The sequence below is a fragment of the Pectinophora gossypiella genome, chromosome 17 (genome assembly GCF_024362695.1).
Source record: "Pectinophora gossypiella chromosome 17, ilPecGoss1.1, whole genome shotgun sequence".
Classification (NCBI taxonomy): Eukaryota; Metazoa; Arthropoda; class Insecta; order Lepidoptera; family Gelechiidae; genus Pectinophora; species Pectinophora gossypiella.
Window position 1 is genome coordinate 4,883,053 of NC_065420.1, and position 22,545 is coordinate 4,905,597.

At 39.6% G+C, this 22,545-nt stretch overlaps 1 protein-coding gene across 2 annotated transcripts in view; it reads left to right on the forward strand.

The window, feature by feature from the left end:
* LOC126374300 (zinc finger protein 608-like) overlaps positions 1–22,545 on the forward strand; it is a 151,887-nt gene that overhangs the window by 35,615 nt on the left and 93,727 nt on the right. For both annotated transcript variants that reach the window (XM_050020838.1, XM_050020837.1), the window contains one exon: positions 13,989–14,729. In XM_050020838.1, coding sequence (XP_049876795.1) covers positions 14,031–14,729 — 699 coding nt within the window. In that variant the 5' untranslated portion in view covers positions 13,989–14,030. The remainder of the gene's footprint in view (positions 1–13,988; positions 14,730–22,545) is intronic.

Sequence of the window (22,545 nt, forward strand, 5' to 3'; positions counted from 1 at the left end):
GGTAGTTTCCTAGGACAAAGATAAATTATCAAATCCTGATTACTAAATAAAGAAAGCTCTAAGGGTGACAAAAAACGTTTTATTTTTTCTTTTTAACTTATTTATGAATTTTTATAAAGAAAAATGTAATAATAAGTGCGACATTTGCCACATTTTTCTATGACGTCACAAACCTGTGCAACCGCTGAAAAAGCAAAAAAGCAACCGCTTTTTTATACAAATTCCATAGTAATTACGTGTTTTGACGTTTAGTAAATAGTAACTGATTTGACTAGTTGGAAACTAAGTACCCTATTTTAATTAGGAGCAGGGAGCAGGGAAGCCGCGTGCGTGCGTTAGTCATCCAATAAATCTAAATTAAAGCACTCTGCATCATAGACTCACGCCCCACGTGATAGATGTCTATCGACACAGTCGTTACATAAAGACCAGCTGCTGTCGATAAAATCAACATCCTTTATTGTCTTTGCGACCGAATGACAGATGTGTGGTGTTTTATTTTCTTTTTAATTTTTTTTCGTAAGAAATGAATGGTTTGTGTATTACATACCCTTACACACAAACACACACGATTCGTTTATGTATAAAATAGTTATGGAAGCAACCCTACTACAAGCAAATTTTTGCTTAAAAGGAGACCCCGAGCCCTTGTGTAGTAAAAATTTACTTTTAAATCAAATAAACATTTTTGTATTATTTATTTTATTTAAGTTCAGACATTATAGAATCATTCGAGTTGTGCGACATTTGGAACAAATTAAAGTTTTGTTTTCAAAGTCAAAAGTATTTTTTGCTATCGGAAATTATATTTGTGAAAAAGTCAACACCACCTTTGAAAAAAAAAACTTTTTAACTTCGTCATCATTGAAACCGTATTTCGTGTTTTGTTATTTCTATAAACGTTTACGTTAATTGCTTATCGCATTTGGATAAATGATAGATAATCAAACTATAATATGGGCGTTTCATTAATTGTTAGTCTATTATGTCGAAAGTAAGGCAAGTTGTTTAAATGTCAAATTGCTTCCTAAACTACATTAAAGTGTCAAGCTTTTTAATAGTTTATTTATTGTACAGAATAAATATAGAATATACACAAATACATAACATATGTATACAGCATTTATTATTACATTTCTTTAGTTAAATAGAAAAAAGAAAACGTTTCTTGTCACCTTTAGATCTGTCTATTTAGTATTTACTAATCAGAATTTCATAATATATCTTTGACCTAGGAAACTACCCAATTATATTCAATGGGGAACCTTTACATTTTTGCAGCACCAAATTAAATAAACTCATCATGCTGCTAGTCGACAGAAACGTTGTAATAATTGACATCTGCTTGTGTTGAGATACACATCCTTTACGATATGATATGTACTGTAGGTACCCACATACTATACGTAATTAGATATTGTATATTTAAAGGTCCAATTCGTGCATGTGTGCGTGTACTGAATAGTATGGTAAGATCGAATTGGGAGTTCGATCCAGTTGCGTAAGGATAGTTGAAAGTGCCTCCCAGACACTGTATAAACACTGACACTGACACACACGCAGACACTGTGTACTGCAAGTGTGTGTGTGTGTTTTCATCTGGAAAAGATGTATGAGGCCTGATGATGGTGATGATGTGGGATTGTTGATATCATGCTGATACTAGTCCTGTGGTACATCGGTTTGCTTCTCAAACAGTAAACGCCGGTTCACCCCGGTGCCGGACATGCAATGAGTGACTAAAAGAAAGCTCGGTGAGGTGTGAGTACTTAGTACATTTTACGATAGATGTACATTTAATTACCCCAGCGCAGCGTGAACTTATGTTTATTTATGCAAACTTAATTTCAAAGCAAATAAAAAAATTCCTTTCCCTAATTTCAAAGGATATTATTTGGTTCACACAATGATCGTTTAGTCGGAATAGAATCCGTTTTGGAGATTCAAACTTGATCCAATCGGAAACAATAGGGTCCCATTTTCGTACGGTACACTGATAAAAAAGGTTGCTTCTTAAAAACTTGTTCAAATATTTCTAATCCTTAATTTCTTCAACACTTTACGCTAGGATTATTCATGAGTCGAAGCTTACGTTCTTGGTAAAATCAAAGTAACAGATTACTTCTAAATACTTACGTAAAATGGTAACTTTTTAAGTACTATAGGTACTTGTATGGGAAATTGTAGTCTCTCATAATTTAAAGAAAGTAAGTATTAAACGTATTAACCTGATTGAGTTCCGACCGACATAACATAAATTGATAGTTGATACTTGAGTGAGACGGTTCAATAAATAATTTAATTATGTCAGAGTGGCTTCGTGGGAAATTGTTGAATATTAAACTATAATATTACAAGCAATCACGGGTTTCCTGCTTTCGTGGAATTAATATTACAATATTCATAACTTTACTGTCGTATTTTGTATCGAATCACTGGTCTGTTTCGTATAATGTTTATTTAATTGAAATGGAATGACTTTAGTTATCTGTATCCTGGTTTTGACGATCTACTATCTGAGCTTGAAGAGCATCTGAGTTAGATGAGGTCGTTCATTGAACCCATAACTCACACGTAAGAAGGAGACTAGGTGTCAGGGTTCTTCATTTATTCACGTAGTTTTAGGCGGATAAGACGTTTGTTATGTAAAAAATGACGATTCAAAGTGTAACTATGTTACTTACTCATTACAGATATGTTTAGATTTCAATGTCCTGACCAAACTACGGATCATAAAGATCATAAAGCGAGGTTTTTGTGGGATCTGAAGCTGAGGCCTCTGGGTCGTAATCCCTACCCTCAAGAAACAAGAAACATTTATTGAGAAGCTGTGTAGGTACATACATGCAGGTGTCAAACATTATAAAATTGTCACAACAGCATCTCCATGTCGGACGTACAATATTACAAATAATGTCAGTATTAAGCATCAAGGAATTAAGTAAGTACCTAATAATTAGTCGCATTATAAACATTTCAACCACTGCACTTGACCAAAGAGGCAATTGTGTATTTAATAACCAATTAGTGTGTTGTTGAATATTGATATAGGTACTTAAATGAATATAGATTTAAGGTGTTTCATGATCATAATGCTAACGACTTCTTGTTATTAAGGGGTAGATACCTACATAGAAGATAAGAGACGAATCTTGCTCTATACAAATCACAACAATGTGTAATTACTTAATACTAAGTTTGTTTTTAAAGACATTAAATTATAACGACACTAAAACTGAAGGAAACATGAGACTCAAAACAACATGTGACATTGCAAGTTTTTTATTCAGCGAAAATGCGTTCTCAGCACCAAATGTACCAGGGGGACATACTCACAAAGGAGACTCCAAAAAAACCCGCCGCGCGTTCTTGCAGCGTTCGACGTCTGGCGAGAGATAATCCGGCAGATATTGCCTGGGGTCCTTTCACGCTCAACTTGTTATTAGCAACGAGATGAACGAATATCCATACAAATCAATTTACGTACTCATACAAAGAAATCGTTGCCGACGCAGGTTTATCTCTGAGTTCACGTTTACACATCTGTCCTTGTCTTTCTTTATGGAAGTTGTGAGAAGCACGAAGCGCGTCGCTTGAAAGTTAATGCACTATGGACGCGTGGGTTGTCTTACGGCCTTTATGATAAGCGACTTTAAACAACGCAACTGAACATAAACAGACCTTAAAGAAGTAATCCTATTTGATTTCAACCGGTTCAGTGGCTCGTCCACTTTGGAGTCACGCTCCAAATGGCTGGACATAGCGCCGTTAATGGGCTTTCTGTTATTGACGGCACAGAGTCCTAAAGGGCTTTTCATTTCACAGTTTTACGCACAAAACGCTCGGCCGATCTCGTAAACGACGTGTAATCCATGCTTTATGTACAGGTACGGATTAGGGAGGGATCCGGACCCCTCTGCTCAACAAGCGTATTAAATGTAATAAGCTAAGCGTAATTCGGTAATGGGTTCTGTAGCTTGTATTATTATTACTACTTGAGATTGCGCATTGTGAGAAGACATCTGTCGGTAAAGCGGTGATATAATAAGGAAAACATTCTTGAAGAGCCGTGGTAAGCCCAGTTGGTAGAACGCTTGCCTCTTATTTTGAGCTCGCAGCTTCGCATCCAGCAAAGGCCTAAACTAATGTTTGTCGAATTTGTTTTCGAATTCATGTTTGGATCATAAATGATTATCACGTGCTCAACGGTGAAGAAAAACATCGTGATGAAACACATATTCCCGAGAAATGCATTTTCGGAGGTATGTGTTCTTGTATTGGGTTGGTTTTCCCTTTTTTGCGGGTTGGAAGGTTAGATAGATAGGCAGTCGCTTCTGTAAAAAACCGGACCTGTAAAACCTTCAGATTAGGTAAGCGGACCCCGTGAAAACGGGATAATGCTAGGAAGATGATGATAATTCTTGGCTAGATACTGTATAATTGTCAGGAAGGGTCGCTCACAATGATTGTTTTTTTTACCTGTGATGGGTTTGCTCTTGGCCCCAGACTTGCCTGAAGGCATTGACGAGGCCTAAGATGGAGCGAGGTCGTCCAGAAGGTGCCTGTTCACTCTGGTCTCGAAAGCACCCGGGTTATATGCATTCGGAAATACAGAAGACGGCTAATAATTCCACTTCCTAGCTTTGTCTATTATATTAAACTGGATATTACACAAAACTCCTCCTGAATCCAACCCTGGCTGTAAGTGTATAGATTACTTGCCCATCATTCACTCTGTAATCCGAGCTTGTCGCTCATTTTATTTTTTATTTACAATTCTGATATTACGGTATTAAGCTAACGTGCTTTACTACAGGCTGCATGTTCCATGATGGTTATTGGCTATCGTTTATTGTGTCCTGGTACTTTTTCCTTTACTATTCCACATTGTGATACAAAATTAAAAATACCTAAGTATCCCATAGCTGTCTTGAGATATTGAAAACTGAAGACAAGGCTTAGGTCTATTTTGATCGTGAATTTCGATTGTTAAATTACTAAAGTCAAGGCTGTATGGTCCTCAGATCTTTGCCTGCCTTATATAAGGCGACAACAACAATAAAAACTACCAATTTCTCCCATCAGGGGGGTTAAAATGGCCACATCGAAGCAATTCATTTCTTCTTCTTATCGTGTGGGTTGTGAGGTGGAATACTAGCCTCATCAACCCTGGTGTCAGGGTTACTATTGAGCCGCCAAAGGCCCCTGACATGGCTCATGTAACGACTACTTACTTACATCAGTAAGTAGTAACCGGGACCAACGGCTTAACGTGCCTTCCGAAGCACGATGAATTCATCTAAAAAAGCAATACTGCAATTTAATATTTGCGCATATAACAGTAAGTGCGCAATGCAAACAAATGTCAAATTGCAATATTGCTTTTTTAGATGAATTGCTTCGATGTGGCCTTTTTAACCGCCCAGGTGTCGCTACTGTTGAGTATTCTTAAATTTTGACAGTTCCCTATACTATTTGAGTAAAAACCATATTGTTTTGGTTATATTTTTACACTATAACCTTTTGGACAGCGTTTAACTGCAAAATCATAGTGTTACATTTATTCCCTAAAGATTCTGAAAGAAGTAAACGTAGAAAAACTTATTTTCAATCAAAACTTTTTAATTGCTGCTTATCTTTTTCGTAACTAACATTTTATAACAATAATACTTAAACATACTACAGAGAAAAAAAACTATACATAGACACACAACAGAGTAAGAAGGTAAATATACCTTGTTGGCAACCCCAACATTAAATTTATATTTTTTAGTGTGACAACATTTTTGTCTCTTCTCTTCCGTTCTTGCTCTCCATTAAACTACTGTAATGTGAACATTTTTTGTACGAATTTAATTAAATTCAGTGAATTTTGCCTACTTCTGGACGTTTCAAACTCAGCCTTCGCCTCAGATAACCAGCCCTCACAGCCATTAGGAATCTAACACCCCAAACCTAACATACCTTAACCTCAGAATGAAAGATATTAAAATGGAGTGTACAATTTTATCCTAGACGTATCCGTGCGATCTAACACGAGGTAATGATATCATTACCCGTCATAGTGTTGTCGGTCGATAGACGAATATCGATAGTAAATAATATTCTATCTCTAACGGCCTTCGTTGTCCAGTAGTTGAGCGTTATGTTCACGATCCGTAGGCCTCGTGTTCGAATCCCGGTGGGCAAATATCACAAAAAATACTTTCTGATCCCTAGTTTGCTTAGGACATTACAGGCTGATCATCTGATTGTCCAAAAGTATAATGATCCGTGCTTCGGAAGGCACGTTAAGCCGTTGCTCCCGGTTACTACTTACAGATGTAAGTATGTAGTCGTTACATGAGCCATGTCAGGGGCCTTTGGCGCTTCAATAGTAACCCTGACACCAGGGTTGATGAAGTTGGTAATTCACCGCACAACCTACACGACAGAAGAAGAAGAGTCGATAGTATCGACAATTTCAATAGTAACACTTGCTCGCCGATGTATTAACACTCGCGTTAGCCCGCCGCCATTATTGGCAGTAAGTGCCGCAATTTGCCAGAGAACAACAATTTTGCACCAGCGATGCTAGCGTTAAAGCGTTAAGGGTCTATTACACTGCACGATTTCTCAGGACGATTTCAAGGTTAATAAAAATAATTAATTTAAATAACTCGTTAAGTGTAATAGAGCCCTTACCATGATTTCTGGATCACATCACTAATTTAAGAGCCACGCTCTTGTCGTTGTAGCATTCTCCATTTTTGTCTATCAACGACCAATTCTTTCACTTCCTTATAAGACACGACGTTCGCCTTCTCTTTAAATGTTCCATGGTACGATTGATGAATGTGGAGGAAGGAAGAGAAGTGTGTCAGGATCGAAGCAAATGGAATCCTATAGTCTCTGTTTCCCCGGTGGGAAATAGGCGTGAGTTTATGTATGTATGTGCCATAGAAGAAGGGGACGACCAAGAAGGTCTACATACATGGAACAGATTTGTGGATAATGCTTGGGAAATGATTTTAGTGAGATTAGAATCACGTTTACGATAGAAATTACGATTTTATGCTTTATGACGGAACATATCCTAATATTGGTGCTAATTCCTGTAAATACCATCTAATTTTATTTTAAGTTATATCTGTCCTTTTCTTATCCGCCGAAAAGGAAAGGGACGGGTAATCGACAAGCATAAAATTTATGGAACACACGTCAATTTTAAGCACAAATCTAAACCAACCGTCTAAAAATTTTACGTCAGTCAATAACCCGACACATTAATTTACTCATTCTTCCTAAAATTAAGAGCTGTGAATCATCCGTCCCTTTCCTTTTCGACGGATACGAAAATGACGGATATAACCTAAAATAAAATTAGGCGGTGTCTGCAGGAATCGGGGCCATTAATTATTGTTATACGTCTCATTACTGGACAATTTTCCTCGTTAATGGGCAGGGCATACCCCATCGCACTGCTCTACTTATGGTTAGTGTACGGTCACGAGCATTAATATGTATACACTTTGGTACCATGTCACATTAACATTTTTGACAAATTGAACTGTAAGTCTCACTAAATGTCAAATATGTTAGTGCGACAGAGTCCTAAAGTGGGTACATTATATTGCTCATGACTGTAGAAAGTGTACATTTGAAAAAGAACCCTGTAGATTACAAAAGTTTTCTAAACTGTCTCGAACGGAAATCGGACCCGGATCCTTTGGTTTCGTGATCAAAACCTTATTTATAACTTTAGGAATATTCTTACCGTTACTTATCTTTTCATATTAAAAATACTGTAACAGTTAAAACACTCAGTCCGTTTAATTGCTACATTTCTTTATCTTTGCTGATAACGGGAATGTATTATATTAGCTGTATTGTATAATCGTCTGCTTTCATTATTTCTGTAAAACCAAAATGATTATTTTATTAAAGGTTATCTATAACGGACATTTATTAAATTAGTCTTGAATTCTTGATAAAGTTTGTTCTATATATAGGTAATGAAGATAACAAATACGTAGGTATGTGGGTATAAATAATTGTTACTGCGAAACTGAGTATGTCACAAAACAAAATTGGTTTGCCAGCTTTGTTATTGTACCCTTGACAATTATTTATTATTATTTATTTATAAAGGTATGCGCTATATGTAATGCGCTGTATGACGAGAAAAACAATATAAAAATTAATAAAACAAAAATAAACAATGAATGAAAAAAGAAACAAAAAGAAAAATAAGTCTATAAATAACATGAAAAACACTAACAAAAATACAATTTAAAATTAAAAGGTAAACTACTTATCACACAAAAAATTAAAATAAGAATGGAAAAAACAAAACAATAAATAATAGAGAAAATATAAATTAATTAATAGAGATATTAAAAGCAACTTCAAAAATCGAAAATCGAACAAAAAACGAGTCTAAACTCCGGTACAAATCTGTTAACATACATACATACATAAACTCACGCTTATTTCCCCCCGGGGTAAGCAGAGACTATAGAATTCCATTCGACTCCATCCATCCATGATACATCCATCCATTCCATTTGATGACTTTTTTAGGCTTTAATTATTGAATTACATTGTATTCCTGTTAGGTAGTATTTACTCTACGAATAATATTTAAAATACTGTACAAACTGCGAATTACAAATAGTGATGCTTTATGTTATAAGGCACATAGCTATTGCATACATGTTGTACAAATAGCGGCAATATGTTTTATGTTCCGCTCAATCAAAGTTCAAATAAACTATTCATTCGCCGTGTGGCTTCCGTTACATTTTCGCGTCACAAGCAATTTTTCTGTAGTAAAGTGCACCTCTCGTCCCGGGTTCGATTCCCGGGCAACGCGCCAAGTAGCGCGGCTTGCCCGTAAATCACGACGTTTGTACACTCGCCAGAATAGCTGATTATACCATCTGTCAAAGTTTTATACCCACACAATAGTTTCTTTGAATTTATAAGAACAAGAAACTGATGGTTCTAAATGTTCTTCCTCTCTCCGGGTTGTGAGGTCAATGACCTACCTCATCAACCGAGGTCTCAGGGTTACTATTTAGCCGCCCAAGGCCTTCAAATAGTCGCTAGCGCTGACTGCTTAGCATGACCTCCGAAGCACGGATCATCGTAGTTTCATCCTGCAATGTCATAACCAAACTAGGGATCACAAAGTGATTATTGTGATATGTCCCAATCGAGATTCGAACCCGGACCTCCGGATCGTGAGTCTAATGCTCAACCACTGGAACACTGGAGCCTTTAAAACGTCTAAATGATTATACATATCGGTAGGTAATCCCAATCAAATTGCTTTATATCCGAGATGATGACCAATCCGAAACGCGTTTGTTTGTGAAACCGGTAATGACATTCGAATCGTAAACCTTTTCCGTAATGGTTATTAAATTGAAGCGATCACGAAAAGATAATTAAATCCATATTGCTCAAGCGTTATGAAAGCAATAGCGTATGGCAGCTAAGTAATAAATGAATGGCAAAAGATCGAATTTGAGTTAGATCGTGATTATAAATTGCGTGCAATAAAATTGGTTGATTAATGACGAGACGTGTCGGTTTTCGGTAGCGAATCAGTTCCGGAGTGACCTCCATTTTCCCTTTATAATATTAGCAACTGTTATGATATTAGCGCAGAAGTTTAATGCATAGAAAACATGCTACGAAAGTCGAATAAATGTTAATGTACCTACGCGCCACGAAATGTCCCGCGGATTTTAATGGAACTTTGTGATTGGACAAGTTATAAAAATTGGGTAGTTTCAAATATACTTTATTGCACACAAATACATGAAACATTTTAAAACATACACAAGAAAGATCCTTTCGTGGCGCGGCCTCTAGTTTTGGGAGTTCGGTAGTGTTGTAAGAGTCGCATCAATCATACACTTATAGCAAAGCCTATATTTTTACTCACACAATACATAATACAAAAATAACTAAAATAAAATAATACCTAAGTACACTTTGTCACAGTACCAGTTCGTTCAGCATCAGTTGTTTCAACCGAAACAATTGGCAAATTCGCTTGTACCTAAAACATGTTTTTGGAAAGATATAAAAATGAGAAAATATGATTCTAAGTTTTGTTCACATTACAAATTTAAGAGCCACGCTCTTGTCGGTGTAGCTTCTCCATTCTTGTCTATCAAAGACCAAGTAAGTTTTGTTACGTTATGTAAAATTTCACTGAAGTGAGATGTAACCTAAAAGTGTACATGGAAGTACCAGGCTCGCAGAGAATCTCAGAGCTCAATCAGCCGGCCTATTGACAAACACGCAGCGGACATAATGGAGTTGCGATTTATCCCTCTCTTTCCTCCGTCGCCGTTGGCTCGGCACTCGTGCATGATTCAACACGGCAGGCTTACCTGATGAGCGCAGATTTACGACATCGACATTTTAGGGTTAAAAAATTGCGATCCGTTTTCTGTTCGGATTTATCAAGGATTTATTTTAGTTTTCTTTGTACCCGTGAAACATATGTTGCACCCACGTTCAACGTTTATGAATACGATGTAAATGATATCCCAACTTTGTAACGCCGCTTTTTATGAGACAAGATTATTTTTGTAGTGGAAAATTCGTAAAATTAAGCCTACATTTTCTCCAACGTTTATTATAGAGAAAAACTTTATTCATCAGCTCGGAGCCTCGGTACAACTACTTTAGAGAGATCCTTTTAAATTCGTATTAAGTAAACGCTGGCAAAGTCCTCTCAATCCTATTATGCCCAAAGGAGGTAAAACCCCTGAAAGCAAATTCGGTATCACGTATACTTTTATTTAAAAGTCTGTTTATACTAAAAATAACACAAAAGCATAACTTTAGAGAACCGACAAGAACTCTGAATTCCCGAGAAATGAAGCGAGTTTTGGAAACTTGTCTCATTTATGTGTTTATTTCACTTACTTACTGGTTATTTTGCTCATGGCACTTTTACTCGGAATCCTTTATAATACCGCAATATATTCGAATGGCTTTCCGTTGAAAACTCTTTGGTAGTCTGTAGTTTGTCATATTTGTACGTATTATCTTCATAACTAATAACTATGATATGATATGAATTGGGTTGTTTCCTAGGTCAAATATAAATTATAAAATTCTGATTATCTACTAAATAAAGAAAGGTGACAAAAAACGTTTTTCTTATTCTATTTAACTTATTTATCTAAAGAAAAATGTAATAATAAGTGCGACATTTCGTCACGTTTTTCTAGGTTGCTCTTTCATACAAATTCCATAGTAATTTCGTGTTTTGACGTTTAAGAAAAAGTAACTGATTTGACTAGTTGGATTCCTGTTGTTCCATTAAAGTATGCACATTCATTTATTTTGTTCTCCATTGCTGCCAACAAGAAAACTAATATGTTATTTTACATATTCAACAAAGTAACAAACACAAGATTGCATCATTGAAATAATTGAGGCCTGTCAAACATGATGGAGCAATCAATCTTAAATCAACAAACTATGATTATACACTTTTAAGCCAGGCTTTAGTAGCGATTTATATCCTAGTTTGATTGTTATTGTTATTTAATAGCGATATTATTTAAATAGTGGAAAATGCCTCAACGTTATTATTGTATAGTTTTTGTATAGTTTCCGATTCTGATTCTGCTTGCCTCTCAATTTGAGGTCGCAGGTTCGAACCCAGCACAGGCCTAAACCAATGATTACTGCAATTCACTTAAACACTCGTAAAACTATTTGTTTGTCACTTTCTGATTCTTTATACAACATAACAGCATCGCGCCTGTATCTACTTCTCTAGGGGCCTACACCTCTGTTGTATAATACGCATAGTCACGAGTACTAATATGTATACATTTTGAAACCATGTCACATTAACTTTTGTGACAAATTAAACCGTAAGTCTCATGAAAAGACAAATATGATAGTGCGACAGGGTTCTAAAGAGGGTACATGATATTGCTCATGACTGTACATAACACCTACTCCTCGCTATGTTTAAGTCCCATGTAATAAGGGGCGAGTTTATTGCCAGGCACTAATCTCAGATTCTTTGTGATTCTTTCATTTCTTAGTTTTGTAGATACATTTACAACAACATTTTGGCATTTGTTACTGACTAGAGAGGCAGAGCAAAAAAGAATGAAGGGGACCATTTGCATTTATTTTTCTCTTTCAATAACGTCTTATAATTACCAGAAATATTGTGTAAATATTTTACCTAACCCTTTTAGTAGGCTTTATGATATAGGTACTTAACATTCATCTTCCTAGCGTTATCCCGTTTCACGGGGTTAACATACCAGATTGAACAGATCCTGTATTGAGTTTTAACTTGATATAGTATTGATAAAACAGAACGTAATTCAAGTTTTCTGTTATTTATTGTATACTTCCTTGCATGGAGAGGCTTGTTATAAAAACCATTAATGAATAAAATATAGCGTTTTGTGCGTCAGTATGTCATTATGTCCATAATTGTAGCTTGTAGGACCCCCTAAGTTCAGCCCGAAGGTTACAATTAAACTCGAATTTATGAATGGCGTTTAACATACCCATTATTTTTAATTCTCTTTAAAATGTCAATACCAAAAGTCCGTCGCGCGTCGTCAATGAAACACCGACGTTTTAAAATATTGTTTATAATAATGACCCATTAATTATAGTGTAGTTTTCTTTATGTTTGTCTTACTGTTTATTTATTGCAAATTGAATAATGGCTTTATAGAGGTGCGTAATCTACAAAGGTAAGTGGTACCTAAATGCTTATAAATAAATGAATAACATTTACCTTACGAAATATGGTAGTGACGTTTGTGGTTGCGCACATTGAAAACGTTGAGATGTTTATTAGTACTTAAGTACTTATTTAAGTTATATAATATTTTTACAAAGCTTTTTTTTACATTATTTTAATATGTTTAATACACATAAATAGTAGCTCGCTGTACCAGGCAGGCATAAGCACGCGCGTCATAAAAAAAGTTACGAGGAGTTATCAAAGGGGTGCAGTAAAAACCCGGCGTCGTGTCTGCGCTATAAACTGCCCGCTGGAACTGCACCAATCTCCCTGTTGCTCTGCCTCCCTGGTATCTCCGCCTCATAATGCTGACCATTTTTGGAGGCAATTTACTTCTCTCTTCAAGTAAATAAATACCCAGCGTACTCTTCACACGATTGAAACCACATTAAACTGCGCTTTTATGGACTGCAATCAAATGGCATTAGTTCACGTTATAAAACAGTATTTTGAACTTCAATGTCTGTTTGTATACCGGGAGCTGATGTTCATTTCGATTTCGAAATACGTATTTGGCATGAGCTATCCAATTGAGTTTCTATTTGCAATAACCGCCGGCTAAATTAACCACCGCACTCCATAGTGCCGAGAGTTGGGGGTCATCTATTAATCTTTACTGTACTTTTAAATAGTAATAAATATGCATAGCTTTGGCACTAAGTACATCGCCAGTCTAGGTTTATGCCACGCTTTGTGAGAGTAACCCAGCTTATCTACCAGGTTTTACGAGTATTTTACGATTATTGCCTCTTTGAATCGGTTATAACTTCGTAGGATATGAAATTTCTATAAAGGGATAATTTTAAATGGACATGTTCATTATAGCGGCGCAGTTTTATTTTTATGGGTGATTCAGGCATGAACGGTTATTGAATCCGTTTAACTTCTTTCTACAGAACTTTCTCGACCATGTAGGCACCATGATAAAATGGTCTTATTTAGGTACATTCCTTTGCGTTTCATCGTGTCGGAAATAGATTCTTTATAAATGGGCGTCTCGGACCATCGACCTCCCACGCACCACCCGGACAGGATATTAAGATAACACAAAAATTGTACGTGTCATAATCTGCCCATGATGTTTGCGATTAGGGCCTGTCGTTGACGTGATCTGTCCGCGGTGTGTGGTTGCGTGGTGTAGAGTTGTGGTGGTGTGTCGCGGTGGTGTGCTGACGGGCCGTTGTTGTGCTTGCAGGGCTACAATGGTGTGTGCGGGCGAGTGCGGGCGGGCGGGCAGATGGCGGCGCCAATGAGGTCGGGCGCGCCGGCCGGCGGAGCTCGCCCCGCGCCTCACCTGCACCCCGGCAACTTCGAGTACGATGACAACGAGTGGGACATCGGCATCGGCGACCTCATCATAGACCTCGATGCCGACATAGAGAAGACCGACGAGGCGGGCGGCATGGCGGCGCGCGCCGAACCGGACGCGCAGCGCACCGCGCTCAAGATGAAGATCAAGCGCACGAAGCCCGGCACTAAGAGCTCCGAGGCGAAACACGAGATCGTGAAATCGAACGAGATGAACGGTGAGCCGAAGACGGCGCCGGGCGCAGTCGGCGCGCCCGCGGCCGCCAAGCGCGGCTCGGGCGGCCACCGCCGCGACAAGGCGCGCGACAAGCACCACCACCCGCACCCGCCACACGACGTCAACGGCGCGCCGCGCGTGCCGCCGCCGCCCAACGCGCCCGGCCCGCCCGCGCCCGTCCCCGCGCCCGCGCCCGCATCCGTGCCCGCGCCCGCGCTCGCGCCGCGCATTGATACCAAGCCCGCGGCCGCGCCCCCGCCCGCCGCCGCGCCCGCGCCCGCTCCCGCGCCCGCCACGCTCGCGCCCGCGACACCCTCCGCGCCCGCGCTCCTCAAACCCGAACCCGATGACTCGCGGCAAGACAATCATTCGTCGCAGCCTCCAGCTAAGAAAATTAAGACAGAACCTAAGGTAAGGTTCCATTTTAATTTTACGACTGATGCTTTTCTGTTTCGATGCTTCTTAATTCGTAAATAACTTTCACCACATAACCAATCTAATATCAAATCATAATGAACACAATCGTTCCCTGTTGAAATTGCCATCTCTGTTTGAATGATTGACTCATCGTGGTCTATTTCAATCATACCTATCGATCTCGACCTGTGATAGCAGTCGCGCTAATCGTCCGATTGCTCTTATCGCGCAAGTGTATCCGATTGTTTCGGCGTATTTAATTGTTGGGGCTTAGGGCTGTTTGCGAGCTTGATTGAGTGCAAACGCCGGAGTAATCCGCGCCTGTCGCCCCCGCCGGTTCATTAAACCGCCCCCTCTCCCTGCCGCTCACAATAGCTGCACTCCGCAAATTAATGCGATTGTGGTCCGAGGCAAATAAGACTATCCTTCATGCAGATGCTTCCCGCCGATGTTATTGGAAATCAGAGTTGAATGTTAACACAAACCGAAATGGCTTTGTAAATATTAGTTGCTGCATGCTCAAATAGGCGCGCACATTTTATAGAAGTAACAAAACGAAAACGAAAAGCCCATCAGCGATATGACAATCAACAATGAGCAGATGAGCGGTGTAGTGGCAGTTCGGCCGGCCGGCGCGTCGCTGTGAACACATTCAATACGTTTCACAATCACGAATGCAAACATCCTCGTCATTAATCACACCGACGTGATGCGAGCTATTGCCAAACGTTTATGCACAGTCGAGGCTTATGAACTCATCACGTTTAACCACATCGAATTATGTTACTGCGACATTACAACAAATGGAACAGCTGCTTGAGCAATATGAGATATTGTAACCGCAGCATTTTATGGCACTAGTAAATGACTGCGCGGACGGTTGAAATTCGCGCAATATTCTAACGAGGAGGGAGGCTCCCCTAGCTTTCTTTGCAACAAGCAAGTACCGAGGGAGCAGCATTGGGAACACATCGCCCAAATTCCTTCCATTAATCACTGTCGAGGGCTCTAAAAATTTCTAAAGTGCTTGCGGAATCAATTTACCGTCCGCTCCCTAACTGTAAAAGTTTCCGAGATAATTAAAGACGAGTTGAAGTCTTTAGCTTTGGCTGTATTTATGACAATGTAGTTACCATCCCCCGCGGCACAAAGATGTTTATCGTCGTGGTGGTTGGCGTCGATGCGGCGACGCGACGTGACCGGCCGTCGCTCTAACACTCGCTCCCTCATAATATCTACAATCTTACACAACATCTATACACTCGCACGCATTGTCTGCGTCCTAATACTCGATCTGTCGCATAATACACTATTATTACGACCGCCTTTCAAATAAGGGGTGACACCCTCGTCAATAAAATAGTTTTCAACCCAGTAAGTATTTAGACTGACAACGCCGTATTAAAATAAGTCCAAGTTATCATTTTTTAATTTAATGTTTTTATAGACGCTCGATTCAATTACAAAGCTTTTTATGATTTCACTAAAAGCAGGTTTCTCAAATTGTTTTGAAACGGTTTCGACATCAATTTTAATGCTAATAATTATCTTTCGTGTAATTAATTTTATTGCTCACAGTAAAGGTTTCCGATGATGTCATTTAGTAACGTTACAATATTAAAAGATAGTGGACTCGAATACCCAAATCAGGCTTTTAAATATTATGAATATCATGAGAGTATAAAACATCTTGTCGTGTTCACATAAACGGTCGACCTATCGACTTGATTGATGGAAGCTATCACCGCTGTTTAAATGTTGGTAAACTTATAGGCCGCGATGTAATTAGGGTGATGGGCGATCGGTTGATCACATTAACTTGTTAAATTAATAAGATATCTATCAGAGCGACCAGGGGATCATGACATTTTAACATGTATACGCCGTCGCGAATGAGGTTAATAGCACCGCGGCGCTCGATTACACCGATCGCTCTGAATAAATTTACATGTTGATTGCCGGCTGATCAGTGTTCTCACCACTACCTGCTAACTGGCAGTCATGCTCGCCTGGTACAAATAAATACGTTTAATCTCGCTAAGCCACTTCTTAGAACTAAGCAACCCGTGCCAATACATTATAGTTTCTCTGTAAACGCAATAGAACTGCATTTAAAACTAATAAATGATAATTAATGCAAATTAACGATTGTAAACGCGTGCCTGAAGAGTTAATCGAATTCATCGCTAATTTGTCAGCGACACGACATTATGCCCCAAATAATCTTAAGCTATTGATTCACAGCAGAGCGTATCCAATTAAAAGCGTTATTTCATAAAGCAACGCCAACGTGATAAATTCTGATGAATTTTTCGCTTCAACGACTTTATTTATACCCCGGAACGGACGTATCGCGTTACCTGCCCGCGGCGCATCATCATTCATTTCACAAAAACGTTATTGCCACAGCCAAAACGCGCGGCTTTCGGTCATGCCATGAATTATTTTTTTAATATCGGATACTGGTTGTAATTGATTGATGCGATAAAATAAATCGGCTCTCTGGAGGCGGGTAATGACTCCCCTCGTCCCCTCGCTGGGCCGCGGAACGAATCGCAATAATTACCACGAATGCTCAGTGTTCAGTGCTCACGGCTCACAGGTAATTATTTTAGAGCTCGACGACTACATGTCGACAGCGCAGCGATCCACTGTACAACGTCAAAGTTATAATAATACAGACGCGAGAGGAGGCATAACTGTCGACGAGTTATAGTTGGAGGTACTCAGTTCAAATAGCTGTTATTTTTAATTGAAAACTTGGCATGACTGCAGTCAACCAAGCTTTGAGATTAAAAGGTTTTACTGTCGCCATTAGAGCCTAGTTGAAAAGCAGAACCTGTATAATAATCAAATAACAATTAGAAATGTCAGTTAACAAGTTCATTAGGCACCAGGCAGCCAGAGCCGCGAGGAGGTGCGCAGCTGCCGTCCGGCGACTACTGTGTAATTATTATTGGCGTAATTAGGATGTGAGGCAAAAGCCCGCGGCGCCGACAGCCAGCTAACAAATGCCATTATTATTTCCGCTTCGCATTATACCCGCTGCGGTTTGTTACGCTCCCGTTTATTATGTCACGAACAATTGAAATGATAATAAATATTCACTCCTACAGCAAATTGATTCAACATTAATTGCCTCCATCTGTAATTTATCTCGCTCCCGACGTTGATGTTTACAGTTATTTTACCGTTTCGTAATATTCCGCTCGAAATACTCGCCCGATTGACAGCCACTATATTAAGACACTGTCGCGTCTATTACTGCATCAATTAGCGCGAATTCTATCTGTCGTCGGTTACGCCGACTACGAATAAATTCTCGTGCATCTTGTCATAAACCCATTTAAGTTTCACGGCATCCTGTTCTCCGACTGCGGCGGGTCTGTGCTCGACTTGTCGCACGACTAGTCGGCCGACGGGCCGCAGCTGGCGTCGGTACCTGGTTTCTTTGTTCGCGTGGAAAGTTTTGCGAGCTCGCCGTGGAACTGATTTGTCGCAGTCGACGCTGCATTCGCAACACAAGGGGCGCGAGTGTCATTAAAACTTACGATTGCATGTTTGACATGTCGACTGTCACTTCCATGCTGTTTATGTCGATACTAGTACTGCTATTAGAAACTATATCGCGTCTATTTGCGTTTGCTAATAGCATTTGAGATAACATCTGTTCGGTTGAGTCGCACCGGCCGAGAGCGTTAGAACCGCAATGAACGCGATAAAAGACTACATAAAACCATCGGTGCGAGGCCCGGGTCGGCCGACCGGTTCGTTGACTAATAAAACCTCCACAAATACAATATGGGGAGCCGAGGATCAAAAGCCGATTTTTTGTTACAATTTTTTATAAGCCGCTATTTTGCCCTCTTTTGTGCCCGTGTTGTTTACTAATGGGTTCTGCTGGATTCGACTTAAGATAATAACTCTGGTTTTTTCTCGCCCATGTGTCGCGGCACCGAGTTTTTGCCGCCGGAAATGCGAGGATTCCGTTGGGTTGGATTAAAATATATTTGTTGATCTTTCAACTTAATCTGTAAACGGGTGAGTGCTCGCGGGGCGTATGTTTTTATTTTAAAAGCTGACGGTTATCTGCTTTTTTAATTCGCTCTCGTCGGGGTTTTGTTTTGTAAACTGATTCTGTCCGCGTCGAAATCATATTCCGGCATAACGCTAATCTCGGGAGCCATTTTTCATCCGCGCGCAATATCTGGGGTTGTGGCGGGGCTAATCGTTATCGCCGCTTAATCAATCACCCCGCTTTAATTCCCCAATATCGCGCGTCCCAACTAACAATTACACGTGAGGGCGGTATCTGGCCGGGCAGCCGCAGCCGTGCCAATAACATAAATTGTCGCGGGCGGAACTGTCCCCTCTAGGCCTCTGCGCCTCGCCGCTCCCTCGGCTCCGAGATTGCTGTCGACTCTACAATCGATATTCAATCTCTTTGACGTTTTATGCGCTCCCCACTTTCTTAAACTTCACCGTCGTTTAGACTGTGATCGCTATTGAAATTCTCCGATTGATCGATGTCTCCACGTTTGTACGTACCGAGTCGTTGTCATTTCCACAATAAGCTGTTTGTTTAAGAAACGAGCGCAGATAATGCTGGGAAGGTCGGAGATCCGGCGAGACCGTTGCTCGTTATGAGGTGACCGCGGGGTCGCGACTTCTGAACCGTGATTTTATTAAACGAGATAAGGCAATTTATCACTGTAGATACCTACTACCAATAAAACAATCTCATAGGCTTTTAAGTTAAACATTCGTTTATGATTGCGTACCGTTCATAATTACGACATAGTTGAACTAATTAGCGAATTCCGGACGCGGCGAACAGCCATCGGTTGGAGGTAATTACAAATCCGACCCACGTCGCTTATCCTCCGAAGTTATAATTGAAAGTTCTGTGGCCCAGAAGCCAAGCGCGTGTATCGCGTTATTAGGTGCGCATACATAATTTGTTTGTTAAAGACGGTACGCAGTTATACCCGCTGTGAATAATTTAAATTCATCCCCTTGCTGGGGGCGGGGAGGCGGCCCCCCGTATCGATTGCTAGGCGGCTGTGTGCGTGTGTTCGTGGTTCGAGCGCCACTTTCGGGTGTGCTCTGTTCGCCTGGTATTAGTGAGCTCGCAGGGATTCTCGGCTCGTTCGTCGGCGCGCCGCAAAGCCCCGGCTATCAACTTGACACGCTAGGGTTACCGGTCTGCATTCTGCCTCGCTGCCTCGCGCCGCGCGCCTCGTCGCCTCGCCTCCCATATGCCTCGCGTAGTCGCGTCCCGTTTTACGACCGTCCGCCGACTCATAAACTTTTCATTCATCATATTTCAGCATATAAAATATATTTCAATAATTTAAACTTTTTACTCGTCGACGTCTATAAATTATTCATGACGCTTTTGTAATGCAAATTCTCTAATTTCAATAATTGTATTCAAAACATGTAGCTTTGGCCGATGAATAAAGTTTTTACGATGCGGTTAGAGTTCAGCCCTAGTGGTGAAGTCGTTTGTGGATGTATGCGGGTTATTCTGCTCAATATGTGAGGAAGGAAAATATCAGGGTATATCAGCTTACAATTTATTTCGTTTTGACTGTGCGCCAGTCAATGTTGTTGATAGATTGTTCGCGATATTAGGCTCTGCTTCAAACATTTGGTATGCATTACGTATACCGATGTTGATCCGCCTCGATAATCCACGTACAAAATTCGGCTTGGATACTTGTACTGTTGTTATGGCGAGGTATTGTCGATTGATACTTCTTTGTCGCAATGTAAACCTTATTTTTAGGATCGCCTATGTTCTGCGGATTCCCTTTCATGCTAAAACTACTTGTTCAATTAGTATTTAGTGTAACTCGGGGTATGTATGTATGTTTGTCTTCCTCTTTATTATGTTACTGGCTGGAACACACATAACGTTGATAGTCATCATCATCACTAATTTAAGAGCTACGCTCTTGTCGGTGTAGCATTCTCCGTGCTACTTTTTAGGGAAAAATAGGGCAGTGTTTTCCCTCTTGCCTTCCGTCTAACGCTGATAGTACTGTAATTATTCTTCTTCTATCGTGTGCGTTGTGAGGTGGATTACCAACCCCATCAACCCTGGTGTCACGGTTACTATTGAGCCGCCAAAGGCAGGGGACATGTAACGACTACTACCTTACATCAGTAAGTCGTAACCGGGCCCAACGGCTTAACGTGCCTTCCGAAGCACGGATCATCTTTCTTTCGGACAATCAGGTGATCTGCCTGTAATGCCCTATAACCAAACTAAGGATCACAAAGTGATTTTCGTGATGTGTACCGGGATTTGAACCCGGGACCTCCGGATCGTGAGCCCAACGCTCAAACCAGTGGACCACGGAGGCCGTGCTATTTATTTATTATTGTTAACCTTTTGTCGTGTCTACTTAGAATACAGTTATGTCGTAGTGTTTTACCTACATTTCGTTCGTGAGAAAACAAAGAGCTATGTGAAGTCGTAGTGAGTTCGCCGGGTTATCTCAGTTCCACTGGCGAATGTATTTTTCTTTACACTCCGCCTAATATTTCATGTCTTAAAATAAAGTATTATCAGTTGTACTTTGTATTACTTCGCTTGTAAAATAATAGTGGAAATATACGGTCAAAGGTGAAAAGTATCTTAATATGGTGACAGACAAGTTATACAATACAATACAAAAACTATTTATTGCACTTAAATCATATTAAAAATACATTGGGTATTACATTTAGACAGGTAGTACAAAAGGCGGCCTTATTGCTAAGGTAGCAATGTCTTCCAGGCAACCTTTAGGTATAGGAAATGAAAAGCGTAGTGGGATAGTCTGTACAAAAAAATTGAAAAAATTGAAAAATATAAGTATACCTAGATAAACTATATTAAAAACTATAGAAGAGCGGGGCTACTAACACAAGTATATATTTGCTTAAAAGTAGTCCCAAACACGAGGACTGTACTGATTTTTGGTAAATATATAATTTTAGATTTTATTTTTATAACAATACATAGAAGACAATAAGTAATGATTATAATAATATATAAATACGTAAATATATACATACATTACTATGGAAGAGAAGAAAACAGGACATGAAGTTATATTTGGGAGGTTAGCTATGTATACAGTGTGTTAGTGACATCGTAATGAAAACTTTGAGCCAGACCATGATTCTGAATTTTCCGTCTCAAAAGTATGGAACTGAAAATAATTAAAAAAGCACTAAAATTTGCCGCGGATTGCTCTTCTCTTGTCACTTTTGTAATTGTTTTCATGTTGTATTTATAAATATGACCAATAAAGCGTTTTTGTATTGTATTGTTAGCCAACTTCCAAATTACTTTGAAATGTGACTGTTACCGCGATAACAATGTTTGGGATGAACATCACTGACGCTGGCGTATTTTACTTAATCGTTTACAACTTGGCTAAGGCCCCTGTTCTGTAGCCCATCTTTATCATGACTCTATTGAGTCGTCAAATATAATTAGAATACCGAAGCTCAATATTATGAAGACCTCGAACTGTAATCGGCAAACAAAACGGGCTTTTATATTTAAACGTTTATCGCATTTATACGTCAAGCTAATTCCATATGTTTTGTTGAATAATATTTACGACGCCCCCGCACCGCGCTCGGCTATTTCAGGACTTTTCAAACTTTACACAACTGTGCCGGCCGCTTCTATTTACGTCTACATATAGGGCTGCAGTTAGTTCACAGTTGGTTCGCAGTCACAGATAAGAAAGACGAGAAAAGACGTATTTGAGTGTTCCTTTGAAATTGTCACTTCTGTTTTGTGTTT